Source organism: Lipotes vexillifer, unplaced genomic scaffold, assembly GCF_000442215.2.
Source record: "Lipotes vexillifer unplaced genomic scaffold, Lipotes_vexillifer_v1.1 scaffold469, whole genome shotgun sequence".
NCBI lineage: Eukaryota > Metazoa > Chordata > Mammalia > Artiodactyla > Lipotidae > Lipotes > Lipotes vexillifer.
The window spans coordinates 853,651-867,790 of record NW_006788006.1 but is presented as its reverse complement, the minus strand read 5'-3'; the positions used below and the strand labels follow the sequence as shown (position 1 = coordinate 867,790).

The following is a 14,140-nucleotide window of genomic DNA, read 5'->3' as shown; positions in this document are numbered from 1 at the left end:
CCCCCCACCCACCCACGGGCCAGCAGCCACCCCCGCCGCAGCCCGCCAAGCCTCAACAAGTCATCCAGCATCACCCTTCACCCCGGCACCACAAGTCAGACCCCTACTCAACTGGTAAGTGTCCCCCCACCAGCACTACCGTCCTGCCCCTGGGTTCTGGGGAGGCTGGCGCTAGGTCCAGAGTTTTGTCCTCAAGAAGCCAGATGGGTCAGTTTGTGCTGCAGGCTGAGATGGGCTCAAAGCTGAGCCTCGAAGGCTCTGGGTTGGTTGGAGAGAGGCAGCTGAAAGGGGGCGATGATACTTGATGCAGTGTTTTAAGCCGAGATGACAGATTAAGGTCCCAGTGGGCCATTTTCTTGGAACTCACAGTCAAGTGCATTAACAGTGCATTGTGATACCTGCTAGATGAGGAGGCCAGAAACCCAGGGGAGGCACCTGCTCCGCCTCTGGGGATTGGGGCAGGCTTCTTGGAGGAGGTGACCAGAGGATGAGCAGGAGTTAGCTTAACAAACAGTGGGGTGTGAAGTCCAGGCAAAGCCAGGAGCAGGTCTGGGCAGTGTGGTCTGTTTGGGAACCTATGGAAACAGGTGCTCTGCTTTTGGTGTTAGGAGGCCCCCCTAGTGGAACCGGGAGGGAGAATTAGGCTGAAGCTCACAAGTAGCTCACGACTCACCCAGGAATCAAGGAATCATTGCTGTCTCCTGCTTCCAGTCTCCAGCCTGATCTAGGCTGCCATTTTCCAGTCAACAGCATTGGGCAGGCCATGTCCTCTTGCCTTTCCTGGGCACTTGTTTTCTAGGTGTCTCTGACCAAAATGTTTTGGCTGACCACGGTGGGGCAGTGTTTTAGTAGATGCCTCATGGTGTGGTGACACATTGACGTTCCTGGACTTGGCATGTAGATCATGCAGCCTGGCTTGGGCGGGGTGGGGGGTGGTATCCCGTGAGTGCCGCCTACAAATTGAATAAAGCTGTTGACTTTAGGCTGTAACTGCTCCTAAACCCAGCAAAAGCTGCCAGGTGCCAAGTGGATCACTGTGTACCCTGAGCTGAGAACAGCTGGCTGTCCTCCCTGGGAGAGACCAGTGGTGGTCCCAGCAGCTCTGCAAATGTGCCTGTTTTCCACCCTCAAGCAAGGCTGGGTTTCCTTGTGGAGACCAGTAGTGGGCAGGTGATAAGATGCCTTCGGAAGAGTCAGCACTTGTGGTGGGGCAGGGTAGGTCCCCTCTGGCTACCTGTGCTTAGAGTCTCTGGGCCCATCTCCCCCTGAGTCTCTGTGGCCTGGAATGAGTCACAGGGAGTGACATGTGTTGGAGCATAGCTGGGGGCTTTGGGCCAAAGACCAAGTTGTTGGAGTCCAGGGAGGTTTGGCAAGCATCCCTGGGCACCAGGCCAACTTGGAGGCACCGCCCCTGAGCTACTGGGCTCCCCTCTAGGTGCTGCTGGATGAAGCTTCCAGCAGGCAGGAGATTTCTGCAAGTCATAGGCCTGAGAGCCTGCCATTGCCCAGGTCAGCCTCAGCAGGTGCTCCCAAGGGAACCACCCAGACAGGAGGCTGTTGCAGTCGTGTGTTTGCAGATTGCTGGCAGGCCCAGGCCAAGGCTGCCTGGGTCCCCCCAGCCTTTGGTTGGATGAAGGTGGGTGGGCTGGCCCACTTTCTGCAAGAACCATGAGCCCAACACCTGTTCTGCCAGTTCTGCTGTGGTGTAGGCCAGGTCCAGGCTTCTCCCCATTGTGTGGGCCTTGCAGGTTGAGTTGTATTGGGGAGGTTCCTGGGGATCTAGCCTTAGGCCCGAAGCAGCTGTCCAGGCAGACCAGCCTAGCCACATGGGGACAGCCGGGAGCCCAGGCTGCCTGCTCTGTGGGGTTATTGACATCCCTTTTATTTGACCCAGGCCATACCATAGGACCACCTGGAGAGCTTTTAAAAGATACTCAAGCTCAGATCCCACCTGGGACCAGATGTATCTGCACTTGCTAAAGTTTCCTAATGGAAAGTTTTTTTTTCTGACACACAGTGGTATCAGACACCAGGATTGCGCTCATGGCTCCATGAAGCCCTGCTGCACTCTGAGCACAGGGCCTGACATGCAAGGGGCTGAGCCGTTGTGGGGCTTCCCTTGGGTTGGGAGGGCCTGGCTGGGCCCAGGGCCGGCGGCCTCCATACCAGACATGCTGATAAGCTCCTTGTCCCTTCTCCTAGGTCACCTCCGTGAAGCCCCCTCCCCGCTTATGATACATTCCCCCCAGATGCCACAGTTCCAGAGTCTGACCCACCAGTCACCGCCTCAGCAAAACGTCCAGCCTAAGAAGCAGGTAAAGGGCAGGGCTGGGCCACAGTCCCCAGGGATGGGCGTAGGCTGGGGCCAGGGGCGCCCATCCACCTCACCAGCTGCCATGCCTGTGCCGTCCCAGGAGCTACGTGCAGCCTCCGTGGTCCAGCCCCAGCCCCTGGTGGTGGTGAAGGAGGAGAAGATCCACTCACCCATCATCCGCAGTGAGCCCTTCAGCCCCTCGCTGCGGCCGGAACCCCCCAAGCACCCAGAGAGCATCAAGGCCCCCGTCCACCTGCCCCAGCGTGAGTGCCCTCTCCAACCCCAGCTGAGGTTGAGGCCCCCAGGCCTGCACTGGATGTGAGCTTCCTGTGGGCCGGTCAACCGTGCCCCACTGAGGTGGGTTGGGCCCAGGCCCATGGGCTATTTGTGTTCCAGGGCCTGAGATGAAGCCCGTGGATGTAGGGAGGCCTGTGATTCGGCCCCCTGAGCAGAATGCACCCCCACCGGGGGCCCCTGACAAGGACAAACAGAAACAGGAGCCGAAGACGCCAGTTGCACCCAAAAAGGTAGGAGCAGTGGACCCATGAGTGCCCCTGGCCCCCACCCCAAGGAGGTGCCTTGGTAGCTGTGTCCTCAGACTTTGGGCCTCTCTGGAGGAGTCCAGAGGCAGCAGGGTCCCTCACTGGCCCCCTGGTCTCTCTGCCTCGCAGGACCTAAAAATCAAGAATATGGGCTCCTGGGCTAGCCTGGTGCAGAAGCATCCCACCACCCCGTCCTCCACAGCCAAGTCATCAAGTGACAGCTTCGAGCAGTTCCGCCGGGCGGCCCGGGAGAAGGAGGAACGCGAGAAGGCCCTGAAGGCGCAGGCTGAGCACGCAGAGAAGGAGAAGGAGCGGCTCCGGCAGGAGCGCATGAGGTGGGCGCGGGCTCTGGGCAGGTTGTGGGGCTCCCAGGGCTTGCACTCATCCCCACGTGACACGGAGCCCTGCTCTGCTCAGGAGCCGAGAGGATGAGGATGCACTAGAGCAGGCCCGGCGAGCCCATGAGGAGGCACGCCGGCGGCAGGAGCAGCAGCAGCAGCAGCAGCGACAGGAGCAGCAGCAGCAGCAGCAGCAACAGGCAGCTGCTGTAGCCGCTGCCGCCACCCCCCAGGCCCGGAGCTCCCAGCCCCAGTCCATGCTGGACCAGCAGAGGGAGTTGGCCCGAAAGCAGGAGCAAGAGCGAAGGCGCCGGGAAGCGGTGAGCTGGGGGACTCTGGTGGGCACTGCTGGGCAGAGATCCACCCCTGGAGGAGTTGAGAAAGGGGACCCTGAACCTGGAGAGGGCAGGGAGGCTCTCTCCCCAAGAGGTGGGGTGCAAGCAGAGAGCCATTGGGTGTGTACTCAGGGCAGAGCTCCTTCTTATGTGTGCCGTGCTGGCCTCTGGGCCTCAGAGGTGCTCTGGCCCAGTGCAGGGGAGGTTCTGGGGTGTGGGCCCTGAGGGAATAGCCCATGCCAGAGGTCAGGGGTGAGGGTTTGGGAGCCACAGCAAGGGCAGGACACTGAGTTTCACTTTCTCCTGCTCTCCTCTCTCCTCCAGATGGCAGCTACCATTGACATGAATTTCCAGAGTGATCTATTGTCAATATTTGAAGAAAATCTTTTCTGAGAGCACCTAGGTGACTTCTGACTTTGATTTCCTGGCAAAACGTTGACTCTCCATAGTGTTAGGGGCAGCAGTGGAGGCAGTAGCAGTGGCAAGGGCCTAACTCCGGGCCTGGCTCTCCTGCATGCTATGCCTGGGGCAGGCCTGATGGGCAGCTGAGGACTGCAGAGCCTATCTGCCTTACAGCCAGCCGGGTGTCCCGCCACCCCCACCCCCACCCCGCCCCACAGGACGTCGGCTCAGAGCACGCCTCGCCACGAGCAAGTGCCGGCCAGACCCAAGCCCCAAGTCCCCACGTGTGGGGCAGAGGCCCTTCTCTCTGCCAAATGTCTACACAGTATACACAGGACATCGTTGCTGCCGCCACCGTGACTGGTTTACTGTCCCCAAGAACGTGACGTTTGTGACGTCCTGCCCGCCGGGAGTCCTCCACACCCCAGCTGCCCCTGCCCACACCCAGGAGACCAGGGCAGGCCTGCAAGAGCTGGAGGTGGCGAGGGCGCTGGCCCACCCCCTTGCTGGCACTGACTTTGCCTTGAACAGACCCCACTCCTCCCTTCCTCTCCCCCCACAAGCCTTTAATCGAGAGCCGCTCTCTGTAAGTGTTCGCTTGTGCAAAAGGGAATAGTGCCGTGGAGGTGTGTGTGTGTCCATGGCAATCTGGAGCGAGGTGACTGTCACACGCGCGTGTGTGGGCCGGCCTCGCCCGGCGAGTGAGGCCACCAACCAAAGTCAGTTCCTTCCCACCTGTGTTTCTGTTCTTTTTTTTTTTTTCTATATATATATTTTTTGTTGGATTCTATTTTATTTTTAATTTTCTCTTCTCCTCCAGACACAATGGCACTGCTTATCTCCGAAATGGTGTGATTGTCTCCTCATTGAGCGGCGGCTGCCACCGCGCTGTGGGTAGTGTGTGACCGTGGCTGTACTGTGTAGTGAAACATAGTTGGCATATCTTTGTTTGAAGTTTGTTGGTGACTCCACCAAACTGGTGTAAAAAAACTCAAAAAAAAAAAAAACCCCACAAAAAAAAAACAAAACAAAACATACAAAACACACAAAAAAACTGCCTATATTTTACTCAGTTTCAAACTTTACTAGTCTATTTTTAATTATAAAACCAGAAAGCCACGTTTTCTTTTCCTTTTTTTTTTCTCCCCGCCATTCGTTGGCTGCTTCTTTGTTTTTTAATGTCAAAGCTGTTTCTGAGTTGTTGTTGTGTTTTGTTTTTTTTTTTTTTTTTTTTTTTTTTTTTTTTTTTTTCCAGGAGAGGAAGGGCCAGGGGACGTGGTGGGCGCAAGGGGCCAGGGGCCACAGGCCACAGACTGAGGCAGAAGCTCCCCGCCTGGCGCTTGGCCCTACCAACCGGCTTTTTTTTTTTTTTTTTTTTTTTTTTTGTTTTTTTTTTTTTAACCAGGAGAGGAAGGGCCAGGGGACGTGGTGGGCGCAAGGGGCCAGGGGCCACAGGCCACAGACTGAGGCAGAAGCTCCCCGCCTGGCGCTTGGCCCTACCAACCGGCTGCCCCTTCCCCCGCTTTTTTTTAATTTTATAATTGGAGCCCTTGGTGAGGTTACGTGTGCCATGAGAACCCACTCTACACCATGACGCTGGTGCCTCAGTGTTGGCCAAACTCTGGAGTCACTGACTGGTTTGACTTTCATACGGTGAATATGCATTTGGTCTGTACTGATCATGGAATAAACACATCTCTCTTTTTTAATGCTGGCGTCTCCCTGACATTTCTTTGTGAACCACCTGTTGGCCTAGGCTAGGCCCAGGGGCCCCCCACACCACCTCTGTACAAGATCTACCGACAGGGGACCACGTGTCCTGTCCCTACTGTCTCTGGGCAGGAGCTGACCCCTATAAGCTGAAGCTGTGTCAGGGAGCCCAAGTACCCATTCTTCCTGTGGACCCCTGGCCTAGGTTGGCTTCTTCCAGCAGAACCTGGTCAGACTCCAGACAGTGTTCTTCCCCTTTGCCCTTCCTCCATCTTGGTCCCCCACTTGGCCAGAGGACTTGAGCCACTTCTCCTACCTTGCCTGCCTCTACTGAACTACTCCTTTTGTTTAAGCTCAGGGTTAACCAGTTATTCTTAGATAAGTGTACATCCCCCAAAATAGGATCCTCGCCCCCCACCCCTCCAAGCACACACACGCACCCATTCCACCCTGCCAGTCTGCCTGTGTACCCATCTGTACACACACGCCCCAGCCACAGGGCAAAGGCAGTACCCAAGAGCGGCCCCCAGGATGTAGGATGGAAGTATGTGATTTATACGTATGCAAAGACACAAAGTGATTGAAACATTTCCAGCACTGTTTATTAACCCACATCCCACTTTCTGTTTTTCAACCAGAAAGACCCTGTATCTTGTGTTTGGAATCTGCCAAACCTCTCAGCTAATGGTGTATGTAGTTCAGGCATTCAGCCAGAGACCTGCCCTGCTCCTGCTACGCAATCCTGCCTCCTCTCCCTCCCACAGCACTTCCTCATAAGCCACTGTGCTGGTTCAAGTGTGACATATTTTGGTTCCTTGGGGTTTCTTCCATCTCATCCCACCTCCTCATTTTTGTTCCGTGTTTTGTTCAGAAACTTCCCCAGGCCAAGTCTGACTGTTTAGCTGGAGAAATGGTTTTGTCTGCACCTTCCTTCTAAAGATTTAATTCTGCTATGGCCCTTTGCACACCTCCCTGATGGGTGTTTCTCTTAACTGGGTTGTAATTAGAACTTGGATCTACTATTTAATTTCTCTGGCCATTTCCCAGTCTCTCCCACAGTACTGGAAATCTTAGTTCTATACAAGAGTAAGAGGTGTGTACAAGCCCATACTGTACTGTATGCACGGATCGCTTGGCCAATAATTATGTCAGTGAACCTGAGACTTGTATTAAACACCTTAGACATTTGTAGAAGGGAATTCGTAGACTTTTCACTTATATACTAAATTTTTTTTTTTTGTGCAGTTCTCATTGCAAAAATAAACATTTGTACTGAATATAAAATTATCATCCTGTGACTACTGCTGTCTTTTTGCTTAAGGGTAGAGATTGGGCGGGGTGGGGGGCCAGTAGCAGGGATGTAGGAGTCAGTGTTCTGTAGCAGCAGAAGAAGGGAGGTCCACAGACACCCACCAGCCATGGCTGGTACATGCATCTAGGTTGTACTCGGGAGGGATACCGGGATCACCAAGTGGTTGGAGAACTGATTTGATGGAAAACGTAAATGAAATCAAAGCCATGATACAGGCTAATCATGCAAGAAAAGTGGGTGATAAATGCAAGGCAAACAAACGTTTGTGCAATATAGACGTCTCTTCCACTCTGAGATGCATTGTTAATGAAGCAGAACCACATAAACCACTATTTCCCTTTAAATAGGGACCTATGGACTTATGGTCCCAGGACAAGTATAATGTTTAGCAGCTTTGAAAATACAAAGGTAAGGTTAACAGTGGTAGGTGTAAGGGAAGATGGGAGGTGATAAAAATGGGGTAAAGTTAGAGGAAACCAATAGGAAAACCATGGATACAGCTCCTGCAGTGGTGGTGACAATGAAATAGTCAACGCCCCAAATCAAGAAATAGCCACATAAGCACATGTAGAGACAGCTAAATGTGCGAAAGAAGAAAGCGAAAATCGTTCCAGTGGCTGCTGCGGTCGGAAGGAAAGATGGAGCCGAAGACTGCTGCTTTTCTCAACTCCTTGGATTGCTGTTGAGCCAGCTGTTAGGCTTTAGGCAAATGACATTAAGTCATTTGCCGAATTTCAGGCTCTTGGTCTGTAATACGGGAAGGTAATAATAGTACCTACACTTAATAGGGTTGTTATAAGGGTTAAATGATGAGCGACCTTGAAATGTTCAGGATCTTGGGAGGAAGGTTGCGAAACTGGAGGAGGAAGAAGCTGCCCTGCTCGCCCAGCCCTGCTCTGCTTCCTCTTTCGCCCAGAGCCCCAGTGATGCGACCAGTCCCGTTCTCCGGCGGCCGGGGCGAGCCCTGCCCTCTAGGAGTTGGTCTCCCCGCCTTCTTTGGTCGCCATTGGCTGAGCCTCGACCTCACCAACTGCGGATTGGGTCCCGGGCGGGACCTGTCGCCTGCACATCAATGACCTCCACTGTCCAATCACAGCTGCGCAGGGGCGGGCCAACGCGTCCGCTGGACCAACTGGAGGCCAGCGTGGGGTAGAGGCAGCCGGATCACCGTCGGAACCAGGGCCTGGTGAAGGTGCTGCCAGGTCTCTCGGAGCCAGACCGAGGGGAGGGTCGCGCGTTCCAGGGCGGGAAGCCACCAGAGGGGGGCTGGCGACAGGGGCTCCTGAGGCTTCCTTGGGCCGCGGCGACCGCCCGCGCCTCCCTCCTAACCCCAGGCACGGCACTGCCTGCCGCCCCCTCCGCTTCCGGGCCCACCTGACCCGCCATATTAGTTCTGACTCCGCCCCTCCGTCTCATTGGCCCGTACCCAGGCCGACTGGCGGCTCAATGGTCCAGCTCTCGCACCCAAGTCATCCAGGCCCAGCCTCGGGCCTTCTTCGCCCAACGTTAGGCCCGCCTTCTCTAGGCTCCACCCTCATTCCCACCCTCCTAAGCCACGCCCCTAACCCATACAACGCTCCTAGGCCTAGTTGGGCCCACCTTTCCAGCTGGTAGGCTGCACCTACCCTGCATTGCCCCGCCCCTTTGCTCTAGGCTCCGCCCATTTCACCCACTGCGTCCCCTGTCTCCCGTTCGTGCAGGACCTGCGGTCCCTCTAGACTTTAGACCCCACCCACACACCCAACTCGGGAGTCCTACTAGGCCCCGTCCCTTTCTTAAGTCCCGCCCAAGAATTTCTAGGTCCCGCCCACAGCCCTAGCCCCTAGCATCCCTTCTCCCCAAGGCTCCACCCCAACCACACGAGCCTGGTCCTCACAGGCTCCACCCCCGCACCTCAAGCCTTGCTCCCTGTCACTGTCGCGCCTGGGCGTTTACCTAGCCCTTAGGTGAGTCGTGCGCGGTGGCGGTTTCGGTCTGAGCCGCCCGCCTCTTCTCTCGGTGTTCCTCAAACCCCGACAGCACGGGAGAGCCCCAGACCAAAGGCGGTGGGGTCCCCAGCCCGGATCCCGCCTCGCTGCTGCTGCCCGCGTCCCTCGCCCATACCCCAGACGGCATCGCGGTCGTCCCAGGACGCGACGACATGCCCGAGCTGGTGGTGACGGCGCTGCTGGCGCCGTCGCGCCTCACTCTGAAGCTGCTTCGTGCCTTCATGTGGAGCCTCGTGTTCTCGGCGGCGCTGGTGGCCGCAGCTGTCTATGGCTGCATCGCCCTCACGCACGTGCTGTGCCGGCCCCGACGCGGCTGCTGCGGGCGCCCCCGGCGTACCCCACCCGCCTGCTTGAGCGACCCCACGCTGGGCGAGCACTGCTTCCTGACTCTCAGGGTGAGCGTGCGGGGGCGCCACCGGGGTTTCGAGGATCGAAGAGCCTGTGTGGGGACGGTGCGGGGGTGGCAAACGGTTGAATACAAGTCTTGGTGCGCACGTGGTCTGGGGGAAGAGGGGTGTTCAAGCCCGGGGAAGAGGAGATTTCCAAGTCTCAGACTGTGCCCTCCCCCAGAGTTCGGGCCTGCGTCTGCACTATGTCTCCGCTGGACAGGGCAACGGGCCCCTCATGCTGTTTCTGCATGGCTTCCCGGAGAACTGGTATGTCTGAGGCCCAGAGGCCAGGGAGCCACAGGGCTAGGGGGAGGTGAAGCCCAGACCACCAGGGCACCAAGGAGGCAGGGACAAGGGCTGGGCAGACTGGGGGTGCAAAGTATATAGGGTCTAGATAGGGCGCTCGGGGACAGGGGTCTACATGAAGTCAGATGGGGACAGGAGGCCCTGAAGGGATGGGATGAAGAGGTATCCATGTTGAGGCTGCCCTGGATCCATGGCGCAGCCCACCTGCTGGGAAGTTCAGGGCAGGAAGGTGGGGTGGCCCAGGGCCCCTGCTGGGTGTAGGGCAGAGGTGTATTCTGGGGAACCTGACTCAACCTCCCTCCCTGGACCGCCTGACAGGTTCTCCTGGCGCTACCAGCTCCGGGAGTTCCAGAGCCGCTTCCATGTGGTGGCTGTGGACCTGCGGGGATACGGCTCCTCTGATGCACCAAGGGATGTGGACTGTTACACCATTGACCTGCTGATGGCAGACATCCAGGATGTCATTCTGGGCCTGGGTGGGGATGTGCCCCCATCCCAGCCCTGGTGTCCGTCACCCCTGCCTCACCTCTTCCTGGCATCTCGCTTACACTAGTTCCTCTGACACCCGCCCCCCCAGGTTACTCCAAGTGCATCCTTGTGGCCCATGACTGGGGTGCACTCCTAGCCTGGAATTTCTCCATCTACTACCCATCCCTGGTGGAGCGGATGGCAGTGGTCAGCGCTGCCCCCATGTCGGTGTACCAAGGTGTGTAGGGGAGTCCGGGATGCTGGGATGTGAAGGGGTGTGTGAAGGGGTGTGTGTCTGTGCCGGCACTTCTTTGTCCACCAGTCAGCACTCCAGGGGCTGGGGACACAGCGGTGAACCTGGGTCTCTTCCCCCGTGGTGCTCCCAATCTACAATCAGTGACAATACAGTGCTCACATTTTTGTCAGCACTTACAGGTTACAATTGCTTTGACAAGGAGCCTGCATAGAGTAACCTACACAAGCATCCTGAGCTATGAAAGTGTTATTATCCCCATGGTCCAGATGAGGAAGCAGAGGAGAGAGAGGTTAATTTGCTTTCTTCTGGCAGGGAAGACATAGATAGCTAAGCAACTACAATAGCATGAGATGCCATCTCTGGCTACCCACTGTCCATCACGTCACCTGATTTGAATTCCCAGAGTTGTAGTCATAGCTGTATGATCTCTCTTTCTCTTTCTTTCTTTTTCTTTCTTTCTTTTTTTTTTTTGGTGGTCTTTTCTGTCTCCGTCTCCAGCTTCCTGAGGGCAAGGGAGTTTTGTCTGTTCCATTCACTGCTGTGTCTCCAGAGTCTAGTACCTGGTACACAGTCTAGTGCCTGGTACACAGTAGGTGCTCAATAAGTGTTTGCTGAATGAAGCAGGGGAAATGCATCCAGGCCTGGGCGGGGGAAGCACGCCAGTGGCTGTGGGGGCTCCCGGGAACTGTGGAGGAAAGTGCCCTCATTCTGTGGGTGCAGTGACCTCTTGTCAGAGAGGCAAGCTGGTGCCTGGGCCAAGAGGAGCGTCGAGTGTCCTCGCAGGCTCAGGCCGGTAGCAGTGGCATTCCTGAGGGTTGGCATATCTGTGTGCATGACCTGGGTATGGGTAGAGTGCAGAGGTGCGGGGCCACCCGAGAGCCAGGCCTCATGCCTGCCTTCCCCTCCCGCATTCCTGAGTGTTGGCATATCTGTGTGCATGACCTGGGTATGGGTAGAGTGCAGAGGTGCGGGGCCACCCGAGAGCCAGGCCTCATGCCTGCCTTCCCCTCCCCCCAGACTACTCTTTGCGCCACATGGGCCAGCTCTTCCGTTCCAACTACATGTTCCTGTTCCAGCTTCCCTGGCTTCCCGAGAAGTTGCTGTCCATGTCTGACTTCCAGGTGCAGTAGGGTGAAGGCCCAGGGCTGGGTGGAGGGTCGTGGGTGGGACTGAAGGCAGCGTCCTGCTGTGTGCCCAGATCCTGAAGACTACCCTCACCCACCACAAGAGGGGCATCCCACATTTGACCCCCAACGAGCTCGAGGCCTTCCTTTATGGCTTCTCACAGCCTGGTGGCCTCACTGGGCCCCTCAACTACTACCGAAACCTCTTCAGGTAAGGCCAGACCCAGGGCAGAAGCTCCTGAGAGTTCTGGGGGTGCGGGTGGGGGCAGCCGTCCTTCTGCCTGTCTGTCTGTCTTGATCACAGGACCTTCCCCCTGGAGCCCCAGGAGCTGGCCACACCCACCCTGCTGCTGTGGGGGGAGAAGGACCCCTATTTTGAGCAGGGGCTGGTGGGGGCCATCAGCAGCCGTTTTGTGCCAGGCCGGCTGGAAGCCCACATCCTGCCAGGCGTGGGGCACTGGATCCCCCAGAGCAACCCTGAGGAAATGCACCAGTACATGTGGGCCTTCTTGCAAGACCTGCTGGACTAGTGGCACTCGCTCACTGGCTTGCATGCACCCGGGCATTCTCACAATGTATTTACATGGGTGAACTTCTGATGCACACAGGTGTGGAACTCCTAGATTGCACACAAGTGCATCTGTGGGTACCCTCAGGCACACCATCCCCATATGCTCACACACAGTCATGAGTGTATGCATGTGTGAGCAAGCACTTTGACCCCAGGAACCAGGTACGCCTCTCTGTGGAGCTGGATGCTGAGTGTCCCATCTCTCCCCTCCATGAGGCCCCACTCTTCTCACCAAAGGCAGTGCCCAGAGTTGCATAGACCATGAACTCTGACCTGGCTTCCACCTCCAGTCTGAGTCTTCACCTAAATACTGCTCTGTCCAATATAGTACTGGTAGCCACGACTGGTTATGTCAATTTAAATGCCAATTAATTAAAATTAAATACGATGAAAAATTCAGTTCCTCAGTCACACTAGCCATATTTCAAGGGCTGAATTGAATCAGAATAGAAAGTTCTATTGGACAGTGCTGATGAGGGTATTCCTAGCTTAAGAGTAGGGGGCTGGCTCCTGACACCTCACCAAGGGAGGACCATCATGGGCAGGCAGGTGGATGTCCAGACTCCTCTCCAGCCAGGCCCTGGGCAGCTCCCATGATCTCCCTCCTGGTCATGACTCCAGGCCTTACGAGGTCAAGTTCTCTCGCCACTGCCTGGGAAAGATCCCTGGAAAAACAGCTCTTGGCTCTGTTAGGATATGTGAGATTCTGGACTCGGCACAGGAAGGGACCAGCTCCCTGAATAGCCATCTGGGGTCTGAGGCCTGTCTCTCCAGTTCCCGGAATCTTCTGTTCCAAATTAACCATTGTTGCTGCTGATTCTTTCTGGGGACTCCTGGCTCCAGCCTCCAAGTGAGGGCCATACAAGCTGAAGGTGAACCACCCAGCCCCAGGCTGGTCACGGCAGTAACTTCTATCTCCCTAGCGTTTTCCTGGCCTCTGGGAACACTGTCATGACTAGCAGCAGCGTGATAAATCAGTCTGGGGACCCAGCAGACCTCAGAAATACATTCTCTTATCTCTGGGATGGGCCTGCCTGGCCAAAGCCTGCCTGCTGGTCACCCCCTCTGTCCTCTCTTGTCCCCAACGTTAACATCCTTTCACTCATCGTATGTGTCAGGAGCTGTTCTAGGCCCTAGGGATAGGGTGCGAACAAGGACACAGCCCCCATTCTGGAATAAACTGAGAAGAGGCAGAGAGAGCTATGCAGGTGTGTGACGGGGCCCAGGAAAGGCTTCCGTACCTGGGGTACACACCTTTCAGGGAGTGGGAAGCAGTAAATAGGAAGGTCAGAGGCTGGAATAAGCTTGGGCTACTGGAGTAACAGCGTGGAGATTAGTGCCTGCTGGAGCAGAGTGAGAGGGGGAGGCGTGTGGAAGAAGAGGCCACAGCCAGACTGCCAGGGGCTTCGAAGAGTTTGGATTTGATTCTCAAGGGGAGCCAGGGAGGGCTTTCAGCGGGGGAGGGACATGGTTTGCATTTTGAGAAGCTCCCTGTAGCGGCTGAACAGTCCCACGCAAGAGCGAGAGTGAGGAGACAGGCTCAGGGCTGCGCACAGCTTCAGGACCGGACGGTCCAACAGCCCCGACAAGAGCCGGGACCCCCAGGGCCCTACCAATCCCGCCCCCCCGCCAGGGTGGGAGCAGTGCCCCTCTGGGGCCGGGGAGATGGGCGAGAGGAGGAGGGAACCCGGGACCTCAGCTTGGGGCGAAGGTTTGGGGCGAGGAGGCCTGCGTGCAGGATGAGGACCGTGTGTCCAGGGGGGCGGTGGGTCTGGTGACCGTTGCCAGGGTGACGGGGAAAGGGCTGATGGTTAACCGGAATGGGTAGCGGTTGTCTGGGTGACCGAAGAGGCCCAGGAGAGGGCTGACGGGAGGCCTCGGACAGTTGCCGGGGTGACAGGGTCCGCTGACGGTTGCCAGGGTAACGAGAAGGCGCCGTCTTCTTCCTCCGCTGCTGCAGGCGGGAGAAAGGCGGTGTGGTGGGGAGGGGAGAAAAGCGATCGCGTTGATTGGGCAGAGTCCTGGAAAGTGAGCCAATAGCGACTAGTGGCTCCGCCGCAACCCCCCCCCGCCCGCCCCCGCCCC

General features: G+C 56.8%; 2 protein-coding genes across 2 annotated transcripts in view; both read left to right on the top strand.

Moving 5' to 3' along the window:
• BRD4 (bromodomain containing 4) overlaps nucleotides 1–4,914 on the top strand; it is a 37,152-nt gene extending 32,238 nt beyond the window's left edge. The window contains exons 14-20 of the mRNA XM_007461100.1: nucleotides 8–114; nucleotides 2,203–2,315; nucleotides 2,415–2,577; nucleotides 2,711–2,841; nucleotides 2,986–3,191; nucleotides 3,274–3,514; nucleotides 3,854–4,914. Of these exons, the coding sequence (XP_007461162.1) occupies nucleotides 8–114; nucleotides 2,203–2,315; nucleotides 2,415–2,577; nucleotides 2,711–2,841; nucleotides 2,986–3,191; nucleotides 3,274–3,514; nucleotides 3,854–3,922 (1,030 nt within the window). The 3' untranslated portion in view covers nucleotides 3,923–4,914. The remainder of the gene's footprint in view (nucleotides 1–7; nucleotides 115–2,202; nucleotides 2,316–2,414; nucleotides 2,578–2,710; nucleotides 2,842–2,985; nucleotides 3,192–3,273; nucleotides 3,515–3,853) is intronic.
• Nucleotides 4,915–8,879: 3,965 nt separating this feature from the next.
• On the top strand, nucleotides 8,880–12,014 carry EPHX3 (epoxide hydrolase 3). The gene is made up of 7 exons (XM_007460965.1): nucleotides 8,880–9,336; nucleotides 9,512–9,597; nucleotides 9,955–10,112; nucleotides 10,214–10,342; nucleotides 11,378–11,481; nucleotides 11,559–11,695; nucleotides 11,789–12,014. Exons 1-7 carry the CDS (start codon nucleotides 9,094–9,096, stop codon nucleotides 12,012–12,014), a joined length of 1,083 nt encoding a protein of 360 aa, XP_007461027.1. The 5' UTR covers nucleotides 8,880–9,093.
• Nucleotides 12,015–14,140: the final 2,126 nt, after the last annotated feature.

Coding starts and splice junctions, on each gene's coding strand:
- EPHX3 (XM_007460965.1), top strand. CDS start 9,094: ATGCCCGAGCTGGTGGTGACGGCGCTGCTGGCGCCGTCGCGCCTCACT. Junction 9,598..9,954: donor CATGGCTTCCCGGAGAACTG/GTATGTCTGAGG, acceptor ACCGCCTGACAG/GTTCTCCTGGCGCTACCAGC. Junction 10,343..11,377: donor CCCCATGTCGGTGTACCAAG/GTGTGTAGGGGA, acceptor CCCTCCCCCCAG/ACTACTCTTTGCGCCACATG.